General features: G+C 37.4%; 2 protein-coding genes and 1 non-coding gene across 3 annotated transcripts in view; 2 read left to right on the forward strand and 1 right to left on the reverse strand.

Moving 5' to 3' along the window:
- The window catches only part of LOC142335902 (endoplasmic reticulum mannosyl-oligosaccharide 1,2-alpha-mannosidase-like), a 54544-nt gene extending 34333 nt beyond the window's left edge, over positions 1–20211 (forward strand). The window contains exons 11-12 of the mRNA XM_075384264.1: positions 18919–19285; positions 19696–20211. Coding sequence (XP_075240379.1) covers positions 18919–19253 — 335 coding nt within the window. The 3' untranslated portion in view covers positions 19254–19285; positions 19696–20211. The remainder of the gene's footprint in view (positions 1–18918; positions 19286–19695) is intronic.
- Positions 1973–13331, forward strand: LOC142335906 (uncharacterized). The gene is made up of 2 exons (XM_075384270.1): positions 1973–2898; positions 12566–13331. Exons 1-2 carry the CDS (start codon positions 2590–2592, stop codon positions 12728–12730), a joined length of 474 nt encoding a protein of 157 aa, XP_075240385.1. The 5' UTR covers positions 1973–2589; the 3' UTR covers positions 12731–13331.
- On the reverse strand, positions 11644–11716 carry Trnar-ucg (transfer RNA arginine (anticodon UCG)). The gene has a single exon. It is a non-coding gene; the product is annotated as a tRNA-Arg (tRNA).
- Positions 20212–20242: the final 31 nt, after the last annotated feature.

The raw sequence follows: 20242 nt of genomic DNA on the forward strand, positions 1-20242 counted from the left end.
TTCGTATATGTTGAAAAGCAGTGGGCCTTCTATTGTCAAGCCTGTAATGTGTTTTCAGTTGAGGTTTGTATTTGAGCTAATTTTTTTGATCTCATCTGACCATACTAATTGTTCATTTTTTGGGTCAAAAGATTTTTAAATCGATGATTTAATGATTATAAATTTTTCGAAACGTTTTTCAAAATATGAGACAGAAGGTTTGATAACATCGACATCAATTAAAGGCCAATATTTCTGGTACCTTCGGAATAATAATCGAGCCTTTATTGTAGCCGATAACACCAAAAATGATATAATACAGAAATTTTTAATGACGCCTGCGTTATATGCAAAAATTTTCGCTGAAATACGTAATACTTTCAAACCATAGCTCTGCTAACTTCTAATAAATGCATTTTGTTCATATATGGTCATGTATAAACTTACTTAACTTTAACAGTATGTTTAAACACTAATAAATGAGGTGTTGCAAAACTAAGCGCGCGGGGGGGGGGGGGGGGTTCGCTAGCAGAAAAGATCCTAAAAATCAACATTTGCTCATTTTATTACAAAAAGTACAATCCAAAGGTCTGTTTGTATAGACTGATTTTTCGGTCAAGGACACATTTTATTGGCTCTCAATTTCGATTAAACTAAAACGTCTTCGAGGTTATCTGTTGACGCTGTCCTTGACTTCATTTCAAAAATTTATTGGAGGTTGAAACGGCGTGAACAAATAGTTCAGCACGAATACCTTTATCGTTTATTACATGAAGTTTGTTTCGAAAGGGTGAAAACCTGGTCAAAGTTTCAGTTTAGCGGCACAAATGTGAAGTCAATGTTAAAATGCGTCCATTTTGTCTGCTGGAACTTGAACTAAATCAGCTAAAATTGAATCATTTGCAAAGTTGTGAGACTGAGAGGCATAGTTGAGGCCCTATGCTATAACTAGCAATAACTACTTAACTAGTAATAACTATTTAACTAGAAGTAGATTGGTTTGACTGCAACTGGTAGGTGCTAGTGAGTAAGATTGCGGTCATAAACTTGTCTTTGAAATGTCAATAAGAGTTAAGAAGAAAAGATGTAGAAATTAATGTCTTGGCGATTGGGATTGTTGACGTAATGTGATTGGTAGGGACGCCTATCTCATTCAAGATGGCTTTGAGGCGTTTAAGAGGTTTGATTGATGGAGAATGCCGACGATTCTTGCCTACCGTCGAAAGGGCGTCTACTTAAAGCCTAGTTCCATTTAGCCGAAGGTAGCTAGGCTGAGAATTAGGATTGTTAAACCTTATTTGACCTTTCTAGATTCTAGTAAAAGGAGTAAGATCACACGGTCGGTTAGCACACGGCCGTCGAATCTTTGCTTGCAAAATTCTGTCTGAATCTTGTAAACACGATAACATTTGGAGTCTATACGTTTGGAGTTTTTTTAATATGAATGCTTTGTGTCGAATTAGTAATTTTTTTCAACAATTTTTTTGCAAAGTATCAACTTTTAATCTGAAAGCTGTCAAAAAGATTTTGTTGAATATTTGGTTGTTGGTACGGGCAAATCGGATTCTAAAATATGTTCCAATTTGAGTAAGTAAGTATTCAGCAGTAATTTGCTTTATATCATCATATTCAATACCTTATTTTGGTTACCCAAGTCTGTCTTCAACAAAGGCAATTTCTATGTTACTCTACAGTAGTTAAGACATTCGGAAATCGAAGATTTCGTAAATTCGGCTTGATAGTTGGAATGTCGACTGTGGCAGCCTCTGAACAAAAAGTTCAAACAGAAGTGAACAAACTTGCTTGGCATTTGGGACTATCTCTTGTGTCTGTTTGACTATGATGTAGATAACACAGGCGTCTATCTACACACACACTTAAACACTAACATACACATGCTCAGTCCTCCTATTATTCTGAAGGATGCATACCCGGGGGGGGGGGGCTTAACTGGGGTGTTTGTTTAATTGGGTGAAAGGTGTAAGAGAGAAATCACTTTTGATTTGAATTGTGTGCTGTTTAGCAGCCCTCGTGTTGATTGTGTTGGGTGCGAGGCACCAAATAGAGTGAGAAAGAGAAGAGAGAGTGAGAGAGAACCCCCGCTTGTTTACTTGTTTACTTTCCCATTATTTCCCCTTATTCTTTCGTCATCAAAGGTATACTATCTCTACGCACCTGCGAGTGGAGGCAAACAAGCAGTGAATTTCAATTAGTTTTAGGTAACTAAGCATCGTCCAGTAACTAATTTAAATTCGTCTTTAATCATCGCAATCGCCACTTGAGCTGGTATTGTGTTTCTATAAATAAAAACAGTTTATACGAAATTATATATTCAACCGTTTCCGGTCAAATTCACTTGGCAAGCTTCAAAAGACCGGCTGGTCATTTCGCCCTGAGTTTGTTCAATAATTCATTCAAGTTGTTAAAATATCTTTGCTACTAAATTGCGATCGAGGAAAGATCAAGGTGAACTAGTTGGGTCAGTCGGCTAAGACAAACCCATCTCGAATCAATCGACCCACATAAGTTGTCGATAGTCGCCTTTTGTTTGAGAATTATCTGTGTCACAAAGATCAACGTTGCTTGTCAATCACAATTACAACAGACACTATGTCGTTTTTGAAAACATCGATGATAGCTTTCGCATCGCAAACTGCAATGATTCCTCACAACCAGCGATCCAAGTCAACAGTCGAAACGCTTCTAGTGATCTGTGCACTTTTGGCACTCTTAGCAGGACCCGCGAGTGGGGCTAGTTTGAAGAAACGAGAGATAGAAACGACAGCTGGGGTGTCGACGGCTGCAGATGGTGAGAGCAATAATATACTTGTGGAACATCAGATGATGAGTGAGAGTAGTGAGATTGGCTTTCTAGGATACGTATACATGAGCTGCTACCTCCCACACGAATGTGCTGATGTAAGTTAAATTTAATTCAAAAATCGCGGTAACTGAAGTTAGATTTGCTTATCAAAGTTAACTCTATCTATTCCTCTGAGATATTTGAGAAGAGACGTGGTCTCCCTGTAGTCTTGTTGATGTATTTTGTTAATGCTTGTCATCATTAATAGCCGCCTCAGCTTCTCAGCTGGCTATTATAGCGCTCCTAATTTTGAATTACTCTTGAGCGAAGTTCATAGCGATTATTGTAAACGTGTTGGTCTTTTTTATGCAATTTTTTGCGCTTGACCATTTTGCGCTTTTCTTCTCGAACATTCTGTGACTTCTCAAGTGACTTTTCCAAGCTTTCGTTCATCATTTTTGAGTGTCTCTATTGCTCTCACTCCGAATTAAAGCTTGTTGCTAATATAAAGTCGGTTGCAGCAAATCAAAAATTAGGGTGAATGGTTCGAATCCCGGTGCGGTCAAATGTTTTTCCACACTCCTGTCATTCGAGAGCAATTCTTCAGACATTAATCGGTTTTTAATAGCCGCCCTCATCTTCTCAGCCGGCTATTATAGCGCTCCTTTTTTTCGTCGAATAAAAAAATGTTTCGCTTTACCTCATTTTGCCGCTTTTTCAACATTTTGCGTGATATCTTTTTGACTTCTCTAGGCTAGTTTCTCTCTTCTCTCATTCTGCTAAAAGTGATTTTGAACATCAGTTGCTCAGCAAAGCAATTCAAAATGAACAGAGTTAGTATAAAAAATTGAAGTCAGAAGTAGAAACGGGATAAACCCATAAAGCCCAATTTTAGATGCCCACTATTCGAACGTCGTTCCTATAAGTCTTAGTTACCATCTCTAATGCTTATTGGTATTGATAGTAGCCCCTGTAGCCTCTCTCTAAGAAACAGAAGTACGTTACGTTCAACTACGAAATGCCATCAAAATAAATCAGACTTAAAAAATGTTTTTGTACAAAAATCTTTTTTTTTTCAACATCTATTCTTTCAATCCCAATCATGCTTATTGGAATCACGGCGGCTATTTTCCGGCAATCTGCCGGGTATGTTTGTTTTTTTACTTCGTCGAATAAAAAATTTTTCGCTTTAACTTAGTTCACAGCTTGTTCAACATTTTGCGTGAAATCTTAGCAGAATTTTTTCTCATCTTGGCATACGTGCTAATGGCAGATAGTTTGATGTTTCTTCAAATTGGTGTTTGCGTTTTGAGAAAAAATATTGTGAAGATATTCAGATGTTGTTAATTGCTCTCAGAAGAAATTTGTAGTAATTATGTTAGTCATGTCGGTCTTTTTATGCGATTTTTCGTCTGACACATTTGACTTTTCGTCCTCAAAAATGGAATGAACAGGTGATGACCGGAGGGCATTAAGTTCTCTTACAGCCCTAAGGCTCACATGCTACGTATGCGGTTCATCAAAACTATTCAAGTTTGACCCCCTTCACTTAACCCCACCCCCCCCCCATTCTCCCCCTCCACGTCGTTCCACCCGTACACTCACCTTGATAGTAGCTTTAACGCGTCTTGCTATGTACCATCTGGCGCTCAATTTTTTTTCTCGAGGTCATCAAGACCATAAAAGTTGTTACTACTTAATTTTGTATTTTCTCGTGTTTTTGATTGCAGCTGTCAACCTTTCCGCGGCTTCTATCTAGGCGCTCTTCTTTTACCACTCGACGAGTAGTTTTGTCGATGTTCTTAATCGGTGGCTTCTCTTTTCACTGAAAATTAAATGCTGCAAGTGAAAACGAGTGTTTAAGCAGAGAAAAGTTGCAGCGCAATTTTTATTCATTGTTTTGAGAGAGCGCTAAAAATAATTGAAGAAATAACTAAGCAAGCATTTTTTGTTCTAGTGGGTTTTCAAAGCAGTTTTTTTAAAACTTTTACTTGACTCTAATATGCAATTTGTGATTTTTTTTAGTCGCTTGTGGTTGTTTTTCAACTATTTTTTAATAATTGCTCTCAATCGAAGTTTAGCAATTATATTAGTCCTGTCGGTTTTTTATGCGATTTTTCGCTTGACCAATTTTTCGTCTGACGCATCTGACTTTTCGTACTCAAAAACGGTATAAACAGGTCGCGCGGACATTAAGTGCTCTTAGAGCCTTTCAGCTCACTAGTCTTCAAGTATGCGATTCATAGAATCTGTTTTGGAGACTTATACTTATGGTGCGAAGGGTGGCTCTTAGAGATTGACACCCCCACTGTTGCCACCCCATCAGCCCCCGGTGCACCCCCACCCTTCGCTGCTCTCACTTACGCCCCTTCAATTAAGCTAAAGCTAGCCTCACTAAACTGTGCCTAGCTACTGACGAAGCCAACCGTTCGCCGGTCGTTTGAGAGCAATTTCTCCCGACGTTAGTCGGTTATGTTTCCATTTATAGTTTTGGTAGCATTTGGTTAAATTGATAGTTAAAGATTATTATTAGTACTTTCGGGGACGTTTTCTTTTGTTGGTTGTTGTTAGTTTTGACTTGTTTTTCATGAAGGAAATTGCTTAAATTATATTAAATTTTGGCCCTTTTTTTTCTTTGAATGCTTTGCCTATTTCTGTTTTTGAGCGTGTTACAATAGTTTTTCTTATTCAATCTGAAATTAAAACTTTTCTGAGATTTCCTAAGAAGAAGTTTTGATTATTAGGTCTGCTAGTTTTAGCTAAAAACAAAAGTTTGTTTTTCATGTTTGCTTATTGGCTAAATTAATTGTGTACAGTGCGTGTGTGTCTGGTGATTAGTGATCCCGTGACTGAATACCTTTTTATGATGGGTCTATACAGAGTGTTTGTGAATACTTGACAAATAAATTTTTAATGTTTGTCTTTGAATTTTTGTTTCCTCCTGTTCCTTTTCCTCGGTTTCCATTAAGTACCTTTTTCATCGTTTTGTCTACCAAATGTTTTCGTATCAGATTTTGACTTTGTCGTGGTATTTGTCTGTAATGAGTAGCATAATTAAACAGTTTGTTTTGTTCAGTGAAAAATTGTCTGGGGTCTGAGTGAAATTGTATTTTAAATCTAATCTGGAGTTTTCCGGTTATATTTTTTTAATTCGCTTCACATTTTTCTTGATTGAATTTGATTTCTTTCTCACATTTGAATTCTGACGTTGTTTCATTGAATCAAATTTAGATTTCATTCAGAAATTTTGCGCTAATAAGTTCAGGGTAAAGAAGCAAAATTAGAATTATGGGATAAACCAGTTGATCCCGGGAAGTAAGGCTTTATGATCATTTCGGCTTAGTGCCTTAAGCTATCAACGTTACCTATAGTATACTGCTAAGTGGTAATAGTATTAGGCTTATTGTCCTCGAATTTAGAGATTGACTCGACCCACCATATTTATGGAATATATAAAACTGGGCCAAAGTGAAACAATTTTTGACACTTAGAAAAAATTAGGATGTCGTCAGTTTTCACTTTACTTTTCTCTTGCTGTTTCAATCCCAACGTCGGTCAGTGGGCTAAACGGGAAGCTGGTTGATGTTTGTTTTGCTTCTGTTGATCGCAGAGTGTTTTTTTTCACTCGTCAATCAGAAAGTTTTGTTTCTGCTTTTTCTAACATATTGTCTGAAATCTGTTTGACATCTGTGTTTGATTTCTGTTAGTAATTTCATTCTTCGAGCATTGCGCGAGAGCATCAATTCGCGTTTAAAGTAAAGAAATGTAAAACAAGTTTTCATATCGAAAAATAAAATCAGAATGGAAATGCAATAGTAGACCCTTAAGCCTATTTAGAGTCGTTATTGAAATTTTTGTTGATCTTTACCAGATTTAATGATAATTGGTATTAGCTCTAACCCGTATATGGCCTGAGCCTCACTGGCCTCTGTATACGATTCTCCAAAACTGCTGACAAGACATGAATTCATAATGTGAGGGCTCTGTTTAGTTCCAGCCCCCTTTCAAACTTTGAAGATATGCTCATTTAATTTCAACTACGCTAGCCAAACGTTCGCCAGATTTTTGGAGCAATTTTTCGACGTTTGTTGAAATTCCACGTTGTGAATTTTGTTCACTATAATTATATAGAGTGAGAAATTGGTGTTCTCTTTTTGGGTGTCTTCCTATTTCTAGTTGCCCCTTCTCGTTTGGGGGCAGTTGCTCAGGATAAATCCTTGTCAAAGAGGCTTGTTTTAAATACTTGTTTTAAATTGACAAGGAGGCTCGGTAATGTGTGTTGGCACATAATGTTCCGACCCCGCTCATGTACAGTTTTGACGTAATTGTCTTCCTCATGAGGCAGAGACTGAAAACTTTCAAAAGTTCACATTTTTTCGAAAATAAGTTATGATAACTCTCTTCTTAATTTGCTTCTACCTTTTCTATCTTGTTAGAGGCGGCTGTGTAGGTGCTAGTGCCAAGTGCTATATTGTATGAAGACGAGTTATCGTTGCAATATCCTCTCTAATAAAGGCTTTTAGTTGCAAGTTTTTGCTAAGTGCTATTCGGAGCGCGGGTTCGGTAAAAACGCTCTTTTTCTGCTACAAGTTTTCAATTCAAGTAATTTAGTAAGCAGCTGAACTGTACTGAGCAGAATCGTCTGTATGAATTTCAAGATAATAAATGCGTGCTGTATGAATTTACAAAAGTCTTTTTCAACCAATCAAAATTTAGCATCGTCATATTACGGCTCTTCAGAAAAAGCGGAGGCGATGGGTTTCGAACCTTTAATCTTATGATTATAAACAGGGTTGTCTAGTGTGCTGTACCAAGTGGGTCTTGATTAGTGGTATTGTCAAAGTCAAGGAATTTACTGGGCTAATTAAGTATAAATGGAAAGCAACATCAATAGTGGTTTGTTCTAAGTTTTTATTGAGTATTCCAGATCAAAATGCTGAAAGTTTACTTTCTGTTTGCTCTTATTTGGCCTCTTGTTTTCTCATCTGATGTATGTGAACAAATTGAGCTGGGGAATGCAACTGCTGTATGTTGTGAAAAGAATACTACATTCCGCGTTGGTCAAGTGGATGTGAGTTTCGTGCCATATCGGAGCCATATTTGTCCAATTGGTGATGGTGGAATTGAAGATTTGTGTCCTCGATTTTTGCCAAGTTTTTCAATGATGTTCGTGTTGATCGTGGCAGGCATAGTACTCATGCAGTAGAAAAATAAAATCGTGCAGTTTTGTAGAAAAATAGATTCGTGCAGTAAAAAAAAATAACTAGATGAATTGATTTGTTGCTCTTGTCAGGTTCATCCTGAAGGCGCGTGTTCGTCCCCTGCAAACTTTTTGAAGTGTTTGTCCGTCCTCGCTCCTCTTGAGGACGAACACGCGCCGTGTAATTAAGTCCAGGTTGTGCGGTTGCCCTGGCCAGATGTATGGCCGGATATGGGAACTGTCCTTTATAAAGACCAGGTAGCAAGCAAAAAAAACTAGAACGGGCAACGTTTAAAAAAATAGTTTAAGTAATCTAATCAAAAATAGTTTAAGTAATAGATTATAAGTAATCTAATCACTGAGAACATTAGATAAGTTCCAGTAAGCCCCTCTTCAACACCCTAATTGTGATATGTGAACTGTCATTTATGTAATAATGTCACGACAAAAAACGAAACTCAAAATGGACAAATGTCGAAAAACAAAAAAAGCAATAAGCTTTAAATTAAAAACACTTAATAGGTCGACTTTTATGTCCAAAAGATGCTAATGAAATCTGTCATCATTGAGACTAAGCCGTAGAAAATAACAATCAAGAAAATACACAGATTTTTAAAAACAAATTTACGCAAACAATGTTGAGGCCATAAATATCATGAGTTTTCAACTGAATATATGAAACATCTTCATTGGGCCTCAGTTGCCCGTAAGTAGGATTTGTCGGATTGAGCAATAATTTCCGGTATAACCTTACGGTGATTTAATTTGAAGGGGAAAAAAGGCAAAAGAAAATTCTAAGCGCCGTAACCAACTCAATTTTTTATTGTAAGAACAACCCACGATTAGACTAAAACTAGCCTTCATTTTGCTGCTCGTTTTTTATGGAACTGTAATTGTTCCAATTTTTAGCAAAAATTTAATTTGACAAAAAAATTCATAAATCAAAAATAAACAAAATGAATGATTAATTTTGGATAATTATGGAGTTGAATTCAAAAAAACCGTCAAAATTCTTAAATCCCTAACGCCTTCTTAAGAATCGGAATTAAAACTAATTCTCTGTTTTTTTACAGATTATGTCAGTAGTTTTGATGTATGTTCTTCCGGCAAATATAAGTAAATTTTGCTACAGAACCGTAAATTGTGCATTTTCGTTGAAACAAATTGTTTGCCAAAACTTCGAAAGAAAAAAATTAAGCAACACTCCTTTGTCTATGAATTTAAAAAGACAGCCGGCAGATTGATGGAATAGCTTCTAAATAGATTTGTGTGCCATATGGTTTAGATAGAAATAGAAACAGCTTTGAGTTAAAAAAAATTATCGACACCACTCAAAAAGATATGTAAAAAAACAATCGACGATAAAATAATCTTAAAATAATAGAAATCTAATCACGCAAACCTAAAAAATTTTGCCAGAGAGTTTTGTTAGTGAGATAATTCTTTTAAATAATTTGATTTTGTAAGCTTTGCTTTTTGAATAAATGTAAAACAAAAAAGAGCATCAGACGACGAAAAAAACAAAGCAGGGTACCGGAATTACAATCCAAAAATTTGATTTCACTAAAGGCCTGACAAATAAGACTTTTACTGCAACATAAGTTTGACAGTTTACAAAGCTCATAGCTTATATTCGCTAAATTGAACAAAAAATCGATAAGCAATATTTTATCCAATTTTCAGTGCTTCAAGATTTACAAAAAATGACAACATAACACCACTTAATGAAAATTTTGGCTCTTAGCATTGTTACTACACCGTACGAGAAGGTCCATAAAAATTGTTGCTCTTGAGACTGAGCAAGCAGATCTCAAGCAAAAAAAAACAAAACTTTTTAGACTACAAAATCCTTCATTTTTGGAAAGCGGCGTAAAAAAACGACTATGAACTGCATCGACTAATTAATTCTTTGTTCGTTTTTAGCCAGCGATGAAGTCTGTCAATAGTGAGAATTACGGATGAGGCTTAAGGGATTAAGCAATAAAGCCTAGACAGCATCAGCTAATAATGAAACGATTAATTCTAATACTTGAGGCATCTTTAGTGAAATAGGAGAGTAATTAATGCGACTAAGCGGTTAGACAACAGACTCAACAATAAAAACTCGGAAAACTCAAAATTTTGATATTTATAAACAATTAGCAGCCAGGTCATAAAACGCGTCAGTTTTGAACTGAAAGGATTGAGTAAATTAAAACAGTTCCGTTTAACAACCTGTAAGACATGTCCTTAGTAAGAGTTAATGACAGGATAGTAAAAAAATTTGACAAATCATTTTTTTCAGAACAAATAGTTAAAGTCAGGAACATCACTAGCAAGGAACTCAAATCATTAATTAGGTGCATTAATGCCCCATTAGCAAACAATCAGACCGTCATTAAAGATACTTAGTGATGAGACTGCAGAAATAAAAAAATGCCAAAAATTATTCAAATAGTGCCGATTTTATGAAAAAGTAGTGCCGAAGTCAGAAAATGCGTTAGCTGCATACTGAGTTCAAGCAGTTGTAAATAGGGGCTATTGCAACACATTTGCATCGTAAGTATAGCACTCAACAGAAGAAGGACTGAAAACAAGTCAAATATCCAATGGAAAAAATTGGCGGATCTATTCTGTCCCCCCCCTTGTGTTTTTGTGACCCCCAGTTACAAATTACAAGTTGTTATATAGCACTAACTATGTAAGAAAATAACACGTGTGCTTGGGGGTCATAAAAGATTTATGCTCACTAATCTGGGGGGGGGGGGGGACACAGAATAGATCCGCAAATTTTTGCTTTCAAAAATCCGAAATTTTGTTTAAATTACTTTTTCTGACTCCTTTTAAGATACATTGATAAAAATGACATTTCAACCTACTTGTTCTCTCGCTCCCTTTTCTTCTCCATCGTGACTAAAATTACCACTCCAATTTGATTTCTGATTGACGTGAAAAATCCGAAAAAATTGAGCAGATTTTAAAAAAAGAACACCGCATTATTGGTACGCTCAGCTAGCAGCTTCGCAGCAATAAAAAATAACATTTTTCTCAACAATTTTAGCGTATTTATAAGCAAAACCGACAAAAAGTTTTGCAGAAATACGAAAAATGTGAACAAAAACAACTGAAATCAGTCAAATCAGTCATGATTCAATAAAGAAATTCAAAAAAAATATATTTTAATTCTATGTGCCAGGCTGGACAGGCATTCTAATGATACCGCTTACAACTCTCAACGATGAATATATCAATTGGCTAAAATTGACTGAACAAAAAAAATAGTTGAGCATATAGTCCCTCCCCCACCAAAGTGGGACGGAACAAAAGGATTGTCATTTGCAACTGGTGCATCTTTTCGTTGGTATTTTGAGACTTCAAAAATGGTCTTCAGAAACATATCGGATCTATTCTTGTTAGGAGTTAGAATACAAAGAATTCACCCATTTCGGAGATATCGTAAAACTGGCTGCGTTTACTTCCCACGAACATGCAACCACCTCCCGTTTTGACACGATTACGGTAATTAACCAGGGTCTGAGTCTGGCGTGGGGGGGGGGGGGTGCTAAAACGTAATATAATTCGGATATCCGCGATTTCTACCTTAATTTCCTTCACTGTTATTAATTTGGTTGAGTATTACAAGCTTAGAAATAACGAACTTTGTCAGCAGTGACAAAAACTTCGACCACAGAGGGATTCGAACCCCCAATCTTCTGATTCGAAGTCAGACGCCTTATCCGTTAGGCTATGCGGCCTTGTACAGAGAGCTTTCAGTAATGAATTTATAGAACAGGTTGCGGCGTGTTGACGTATTTACGTTACTACTAACAAAATTCATTGTATTCAACCTAGGCTGTAACTCTACCAAAGCTCCATTTAATCCTGTCCCCAGTACCGTTTATGACACTCAGTTACAAATATTCTGTTGTTATATTGCAGTGGTGTAAATATATTGTTCCCCCCCAATCTTTTAGTGGTCAAAGTTACAGTGTTCTTTCGGATCGGATCTTTTCCGTTTGTGAACCAACACCCCCCCCCCCCCCCGCCCCCCAAGTACCTTATGCTCCCCCCAGTTACAGATCACGTGTCGGATCTATCCTGTTCAACCCCACCCCCCCCCCCCCCAGCTTAGTGTGAGAGCATGAATTTTTTATGACCCCCAGGCGCACGTGCTATTTTCTTACATAGTAACGTGCTATATAACATATAATTTGTTACTGGGGGTCATAAAAAACACGGGGGGGGAGGGGGCTTTACATAATGGGCTATTTTCCATGACACATGCCATTACATAATGGGCTATTTTCCAAGATTTGGGGGTCTTTCCCATTATGCCCCTCCATCCCCATTATGATATAATCACCACAATGGGAGGGGGCGGGGTGTGTGTGCTATACGTCAGTGGTGATTATAGAAAAGACCTAGATTTGGTGTGTAGAACAGTAAATACGAACAGAATAGATCCAATTTTGGGGTCTTACCCATTCCGCAAGAATGTATCATAATGAGGGGGGGGGGGGGGGGGGGGCTGTAATGGGAAAGACCCCAATTTTGCTCAAATGCGCCTTATACAAATGCAATATATTATATTGTGTGTGTTTCAGACGTGTTTTGATTTCTACGATGGAGTGTTGCACGATGACTACGACTGTACTCACGTATTTGAGAAGATGAACTTCATTTTCTACTGCAAGTGTCATCTATTCACTGACTCAGCAGACGCACTCGGACACGACGAAAACGATAACGAAATACACGCTATCCCATAACCACCACAACCTACCACATCATCTAGTCCAACCCCCAACAAACACAAACAAACAAACAACAATAACTTATGAGTGTCTGAATGATAATGAAAATAAAAAGCCTGATGTGAAATGTTTCCTCCTACCCTTACCGCGTACCGAATTTTTTCGTCTTTTGAAACATTTTGAACGAATTTTTGCGGTTTTGCATTAACAATGGCGTGTTTAAGTGTTGGGACTAGTCATACATTTGGTGTGGATTATATAAAATTGTAAAGGTGTATAAAACTAATGGAATTTTTTTCAACACAACGCCAGGCCAACATAGTGGCTGCTTATTAATTGTAACCCCCCCTCAAAAAAAAAGTACACGTGCAATATGAATACCTGGTAATTTGCTGTGTAATGACACTTGACGGAGCGTCCTATTTTAGGGGGGGGGGGGGGGGGTATATAGACAGCTATACTTTAACTGGGAAACGGAAGCATTTCTGATGTCTCGAACGTGTGTAGTGATTGCTTGCATTAAAAACCCACAATAAAACTGCAACCTACTCGAATAAGAGCTTTTTTGTTTCAAGTAAATTTGTTGGTCAATTAAATTCAATCAACTTATGTCGAACGGTTGTCTTTGTTTGAGTGCCTGCTCTTCTATGATGTAAAGGTCCAGCGATAATAAAAAGCGCAGAAGTTAAATTACTTAATTATCTGGAAACGAGTTTTAAAAAATGGGGGGTTTCGCCGCATTACAACCCATCAGCGAAATGTCCACCATTATTATTTGCGCTCGAGCAAAGTTTGAAGCAATTATTTGTTGTAAACGTGTGTGTCTTCTTTTTGTTTGACCGTTTTTGGGGCTTTTGTTCTAGAATATCCTTGAGTGACTTTTTCAGGCTTGAGCTCTTCATTTTTGAGAGATATCAAGTTGCTCTCTGTCTGAAATCAAGTTTGTTGCTAATATAACAAAGATTGTGAGCGAATAATAATCAACGCCATTGTGGTTAAGAAGCTGGACTGAAATTGACCCGCCTGTCGTTCGAAAGCAATTCATCCGACGTTAGTCGGTTTATGTTTATAGTATTTGTAGGTTTGGAGGGCTATATATCCTGTCAATTCTTCAGTTATTTTGCATTTACAGAAGAAAATCGTGTTATGTGCTATGGAATTCAAAATAAGGAAGCTTTTCAAATTTTGTTTATAGAAGGAGTGCTAATTCGTGTTCATAAACTTGTTTAAGTAGTGACATTTGCAACAAACAAATTTGGTAAAAGTGACCACCGTTTTAATCCGGAAGACACAAGTCTAATTGTCTAATTATACTATTGGGTACTTAAAATCCATCAAAGGTTATAAATTGAGGCCTTATTCGGAACTTTGCATCGCTCAAAGCGCTAATTAGTGATAAAAAGAGGGCTTTAAATTGGCACCAATTTGATAATCTTGTTTAACTTGTACCATTGCCTCACTATAAATGTTCCTCATAACTCCATATTTCTCCATTATATTTCGAACTTTCCAACATAAATAGCTCATCTTTAAAATTAATCTGACAAAAGAATATAATCATTCACGGCCAAGTTCTTCTGATAGGCCATAAAGTCCAAATTCGGTTACTTTCAAGTTTTGACGACAAAAAGTCAAAAATTCAACTTCTTTCTAAAGAATCACCGCTAACATCTGTCAAAACTTATTATACTTTCGTGTTAGTAAGTCTTTAAAAATAGTTGTGAATATTGACTTGAATTATTGAAAAGAGTCTTAAACTACCAGAAGATTTCAACCGAAAATGGCAGCTTGTTCAACGTACCAGCAAACTTTGTTCAAACCTACAGGAACTGAGAACGAAACTGATTTGATTACCTTAAACGTTACGTCATCGATGCGACCTGCCTTCACCATCACTCTTTCCAAATCTAGTGCTCTACGCGACATACACTTGGAAGTCTCAATCAAAACTTCTCTCAGCCGATCATTTTTCAAGCTCTCAACTGAAACCAAACCACTGCCCGACAATTTATCCCCAATCACCCAATTTTCAATTACAAACGGTACTACAATTTACCTAACCGTAAATATTCAAAGTGGAATTATGAGGTCTGAAGTTAACCAGCTCACCGCAGCCCAGAAAGGTGTCCGAAGTCACGTTTTCCAGATGAAGCCGGAAGAAATCAGCGAATTTTTTGCAGCCAAGCAATCGGTTCAGATCCGATTACCGTTTCCAGGTGGCCTCACAGGGACACTCAAGTTCAAACTGGACCAACCTTTAAGTGACGATCCGGATTTCTTCGCGCCGGCATTGGAGAGAGTTTTCGACAGAAAAGGCATTTGCAAAGTTCAGGACATGTACAAAACTAGTGCAAGCAGCTTCAAAGGGAAGTTTCGCGGTGACCTGCCTCCGGAGGTATTCAATTCCAAAGGCGTTCCAGGAAAGTCGGTAGACACCCTGGTTTGCATTCTGGATAATCTAATCAAAAACGTCTAGCTGATCAGTGAAAACTTTAAAAACAGAAATGTTTAGTGCTGAGTTTTATCCATTATATGCTTTGATTTCTTGACATTGATGAACTCTATTGAAGTAGTTGGGCATTAAAATGATCTTGTTTTTGTGAGTTGATATGAACTGACTTATGTTAGTACTTTGCTTTGAATAGCCGTGACATGGACACTACCATATATGTATAATGCTGTTTTTTATTTGTTTATCCCATTTCATCTTGATTTTTATTTGTTTCTTGAGCTGCTTATTATTAATAAACAGAATTCAATCGTTTTGAAACTAGTTTGTTTTCTATTTGAGGACAGAGGCTGAAATTATTCTCAAAACTTAGCTTTTGGGAACTTGGACTGTCCAGTTGCAGTAAACTGATGGGATCTATAATAATCTTCGGAAAATGTCAGTTTACTTCTGACGAACTTTACCACTGTGTACTCGAAATCAATTGTCTTATTTGGCCAACCACTAAATTCACTTTGCTAAATGTTAGGGATGCTATTCAATTTTGATAACCTGAACTGCTTCAATTGACCTATGAATAAAAAACATGTGGATCTTTTCCGTTTGTGCCCCCCCCCCCCAGTACGTTATGCTCCCCCAAGTTACAGAGCTCGTTCCATTACAAAAATATGGCACGTGCGTCTGGTGGGTGCAAATAATATGCACCCACTAAGCTGAGGGTGGGGGGGGGGGGGGGCACAAACGGAAAAGGTCCAGACATGTTTTCCCTAATTTTTTAAACCTGTTTCCTCTTTTGAGAAGGCTATAATAGAAAATATGAAATTGGAAATAGAACAGAAATTTGAGGTTACGCCTCAGAAATGGAAACTTCCCACGGATTCTTTGATTTGAAATTTGAGCGTGATGCTCAATTCTTTTTATCGACAGCTTGAAAATCTTCAGGCAGCAAATTTGGCATACAGTTGAGTCAATGCTTAGATATTTAGGGTCTTTCCCATTATAGCCCCCCATGAAATTATAGCCCCCCCCCCCATAATGGTATATTTACCATGATTGGGGGCTATAGGTTATCTGAACACTAAGCTGGGGGGGGGGGGGGGGGCTATAATAAGAAAGACCCGATATTTATTTTAGGGATTTCCTTAGTAATGTTTTCATTTTTTTCAAGAAAGGGACACTTTTGGCTTTGATTGATGTTTTTCACAGCATTGGCATTTGCGTAGTCTATGTAAATCGGTCACGGCAATTCCTTTTTAATTGCTCTCAAACAAAGTTTAAAGCAATCATTTTAATCTTGTTGGTATTACTTGTGCAGTTTTTCTACTACACAGGAATTTTTTGATTGTTTGTTCTTGCTTCACGTCTTGAATTTTATATGCTCATTTGCTCTCATACAGAATATAAAAATGAAATCGGCGGTTGCACATAATCAAATTAAAAGTGTAGTTGATTTTTATCGCCAATATTTATCAATATAAAATAAGCTCGTATTGAAGTCATTTCAAGACACATGATTTATATTCCCCTGTTGAATTAGTCTTTCATTATGCCAATACGCTTAGTGGTTTGTGTGCAGTGCGTCCTAAATTTGTTGGTATGTTCAGAAGCTGCGAAGCAATAGCTGAGGCTGCCAGTCATCTCTTTGTTTTTGTTCGTGGTCGGTATCACTTTTTATGGTAACATTTTTTATCACGCTTTAAAGCCTCAATGTGAAGATCAGTTTTGGTTATTTTTATCACTGAACTTCAAAGTTCCAGATATCCGGGGGGCTGGTTGTTCCATCTTAACGTGACTTAGCTCGAGAAAAATGGCTGCTGCTTTCTTTTGCTGTTGTTGAAGATTAAGGTAATGCACATTAACCAAAGTTCTGTATACAATTATGAGTAGCTCCAATGTGATCTGCAATCAGCTGTTTTTATCGGTCCAAGAAATACAACAGCATATATACGTACTGCAAAAAATAAGAAGTTCAGTTAAAACTGATTTTCTTTAGTAAAAACGAACGTTTTCGAACGGTTGCCTTCATCGTCAGGTTGACCCGAAATTGATACACAATCGAATGAAAAGAATTACAATTATTTACACGTGTCTTTGACTAAGTTTATCTAATTCTGCGAAATGAGTTGAAATTGTTTACTGTTTAAATTAACGTTTTATTTACTTTTAATACACCCAACAAATTATAATCTCTTTTACCTTTGTCTCCAACAACAGCATAAAAAGCAGCAATTTTTCTCGAGCTAATTCAGGTATATATGTTTGTATGTATATTAATATTGTATTTATGTATTTGTATATGCGCATATATGTATAAATGGCTCTAATGTGATCTCCAGTCAACTGTTTTTGTTTCTAAGAAATAAACCCCCATATTAAATTTGAATTTTTGCCCTTGATGATTTGTACGGATGTGATAGCTATTGCTATCTAAGTTTAAAGCAATAGTTGTAAATGTGTTGTTCTTTTTACGACTCAAAAAGGAGTATTGGTATTCCACAAGTTTTGTGAGCTGAAGCAAGAATGTTCATGACTTGAACTTTTGATTTCTGGTTTAGAACCTGGACTTGTTTGGGAACGTTAACCGTAGCTTAGTTGTATTGTATAGTAATTAGAATATGATGGTAATATTCACGGTGATAAGGCCATTTTGAGAATTTTTGATCTCTCCTTCCTATCTGCCTATCTAAACTACAGAACAACCACATCAACCTACCTATCAACCCTGATCTACCACGCAGATACCCCCTGCACGTACCTAACCCCCTTTCCACAACTACCCCCTGGGCACCTATCTTCCTGCCTGCACCTACCTAACCTCTCCCACCATTCCCCTACACTTATCTGCACCATTCCATGCACCATACTTCCCTGCACCATTCCCCTACACCTATCTAACCCCTCACACCTGCCCCTACTCCTGGCCACCAATCTACCCCCTGCCTGTCCCCCCTAACTACCTCAGCCTTAACACTCCAACCAACCTCCTCCCCCACTACCTGACCATCACACCACAGCTTCCCCCAACTTAACGACGCCCCCATCACACACACACGCCTAACCACATTCCTCTCTAAAATGTTTTTTCTCGCTATACATTGCTTTTTTGATATTCCTGAAAGATGTTTGATAGGTTGAGAGTGGTTCTTGCACGGCTCTTAGATTCGTATCTGGTATTCTACCGGTGTTTTTTTATGCAAAATTTTTGCTTGACCGTATCGACTTTTCGAGTCACTTTTGCACCCTTGAATTTTGACATTTGAGCAATCTAAATTTCTCTCTCATTCAAAATTTCAAGCAGCTGAACTCAATGAGCGGAAATTCTCTACAAAAAGTCATTTTTTCACTTGTTATTGTTTATAGTGGTATATATTAACTAATAATAACGTCATTTGAAGCCCTGCGTAGTAAATTTGGTTACCCCCACCCCGACTGAAGCAGGCTGCAATATATTCGAGCTCCCACTAGTCGTTTGAGAACAATAGTCGGTTATTTATTGAATCCAACTAACCACTACGGCAGGCGAGGCATGGCCAAACGCGCTAATGTGTAGCTCTCTAACAGTCAAACTGAAGTGTAGAATTGCAACAAGAAATGATTAAAAATTTCTAAACGGCTTTTAGGAGACTGATAAAATGCGGAGATTGTGTGTCACCAAATAGACCCGATTATGCTCAAAGTGATAGCAAACTAAAAGTTAATTGCGCATTTAATTTAATCGTTTTCCGTGCCAACTGAAAAAGTGAGTGTATTTCAGGTGATACAAAGTACCAAGAGTGGGGCTGGAACATATTCCAATCTATAGAGAAGTACACAAAAGTAGCAACTGGAGGATACACGAGCATAGGTAATGTCCTCGATACTAAAAATGTCCAACCACGTGACAAAATGGAGAGCTTTTTCATTGGGGAGACCCTAAAGTACCTCTTCCTCCTCTTCGATGACTCGAGAACCCTCCTACCTCTGGATAAGTTTGTGTTCAACACGGAAGCGCACCCACTGCCTATTTTTACACCTAAATCACGAGATGGTCACGTGAGAAAGGGGAACGCGGGAGGCAATAGAAGAAACGTTCACAAGTCTGAGACTTGAAACGAAAAACAGGGAACTTCTTCCCTCCCCGAGTTAGTTTTAATAGCAGTTTTTTTTTGCCGTTTCCTATTATGCTCTCCCAATTAATGGGATTTGGGATCTTTTCTGTTAGCCCCCCCCCCCCCCAGTAAGTTATGCCCCCTTTAGTACGTTATGCTCCCCCAGTTACAGAGCACGTGCCATTACATAGTAAATCATCATGTAAAAATATGGCACATGCGTCGGGGAGGGGGGTGTAAATAATGACCCCACTAAGCTGGGGGAGGGGGCACAAACGGAAAAGATTCGAGATTTGAATTGGCATCAACCTGTAGTATGAAACGGGCTCTTTTATATACGTGGAAGTTATAATGGGAAGGGGCCATTTTTAGCAAGTATCTGCTGAGCCTTAAGATTGTTGAAATGAATTATATTTGATCGCTAATTGAAAAAACTACTTTAGGGATCTCTGTTGTCTACTCATGGCTTTAAACACGCGCATGCAAGTTTTAAAATGCCAGATCTCTGCAGTGCGAGACTCTAAAATTCCAGATTTTCCAGTATACAGTGCCGGATTTCAAAGGTTGCAGTCCGTGTTTCAAGCAATGATACGTCACTCTAGATGAATCATTTCGAAGTTCTGGCTGGTATCGCGAATGACTGATTCTCGATTAATGCCAGAATCTGTCATTAACTTCATCAGAGTGACCTAATCTATACATCGATTTGAAGAAGTTAGCTCCGTAATAAAAAATTGATCTGATTGTTGTGTGAATCATAACCCTTGTACATAATACAGGTCTCATGTTCGATCGCTGACAAGCTATGTCTGCAGTTGTGCTATATCATTTTATGGAAATTATATATATGAAAGGTGATTGATAACTGTTGTTCATTTTTAAAAATTTTCTTAATTTATTTCCTATTATTTGAGTATCTATTTGAAAAAGATAAAAATTTATTATTAGACATTGAACAATTTTTTACTACGTTTGGAGAACGATGGAAGA

Source organism: Convolutriloba macropyga, chromosome 3 (assembly GCF_964194025.1).
Source record: "Convolutriloba macropyga chromosome 3, txConMacr16.3, whole genome shotgun sequence".
Classification (NCBI taxonomy): Eukaryota; Metazoa; Xenacoelomorpha; order Acoela; family Convolutidae; genus Convolutriloba; species Convolutriloba macropyga.

Excerpts from the sequence above, each read along its gene's own strand:
- LOC142335906 (XM_075384270.1), top strand. The coding sequence starts at position 2,590 with ATGTCGTTTTTGAAAACATCGATGATAGCTTTCGCATCGCAAACTGCA. Across the intron at positions 2,899-12,565 it reads TCCCACACGAATGTGCTGAT|ACGTGTTTTGATTTCTACGA; the intron begins GTAAGTTAAATT and ends TGTGTGTTTCAG.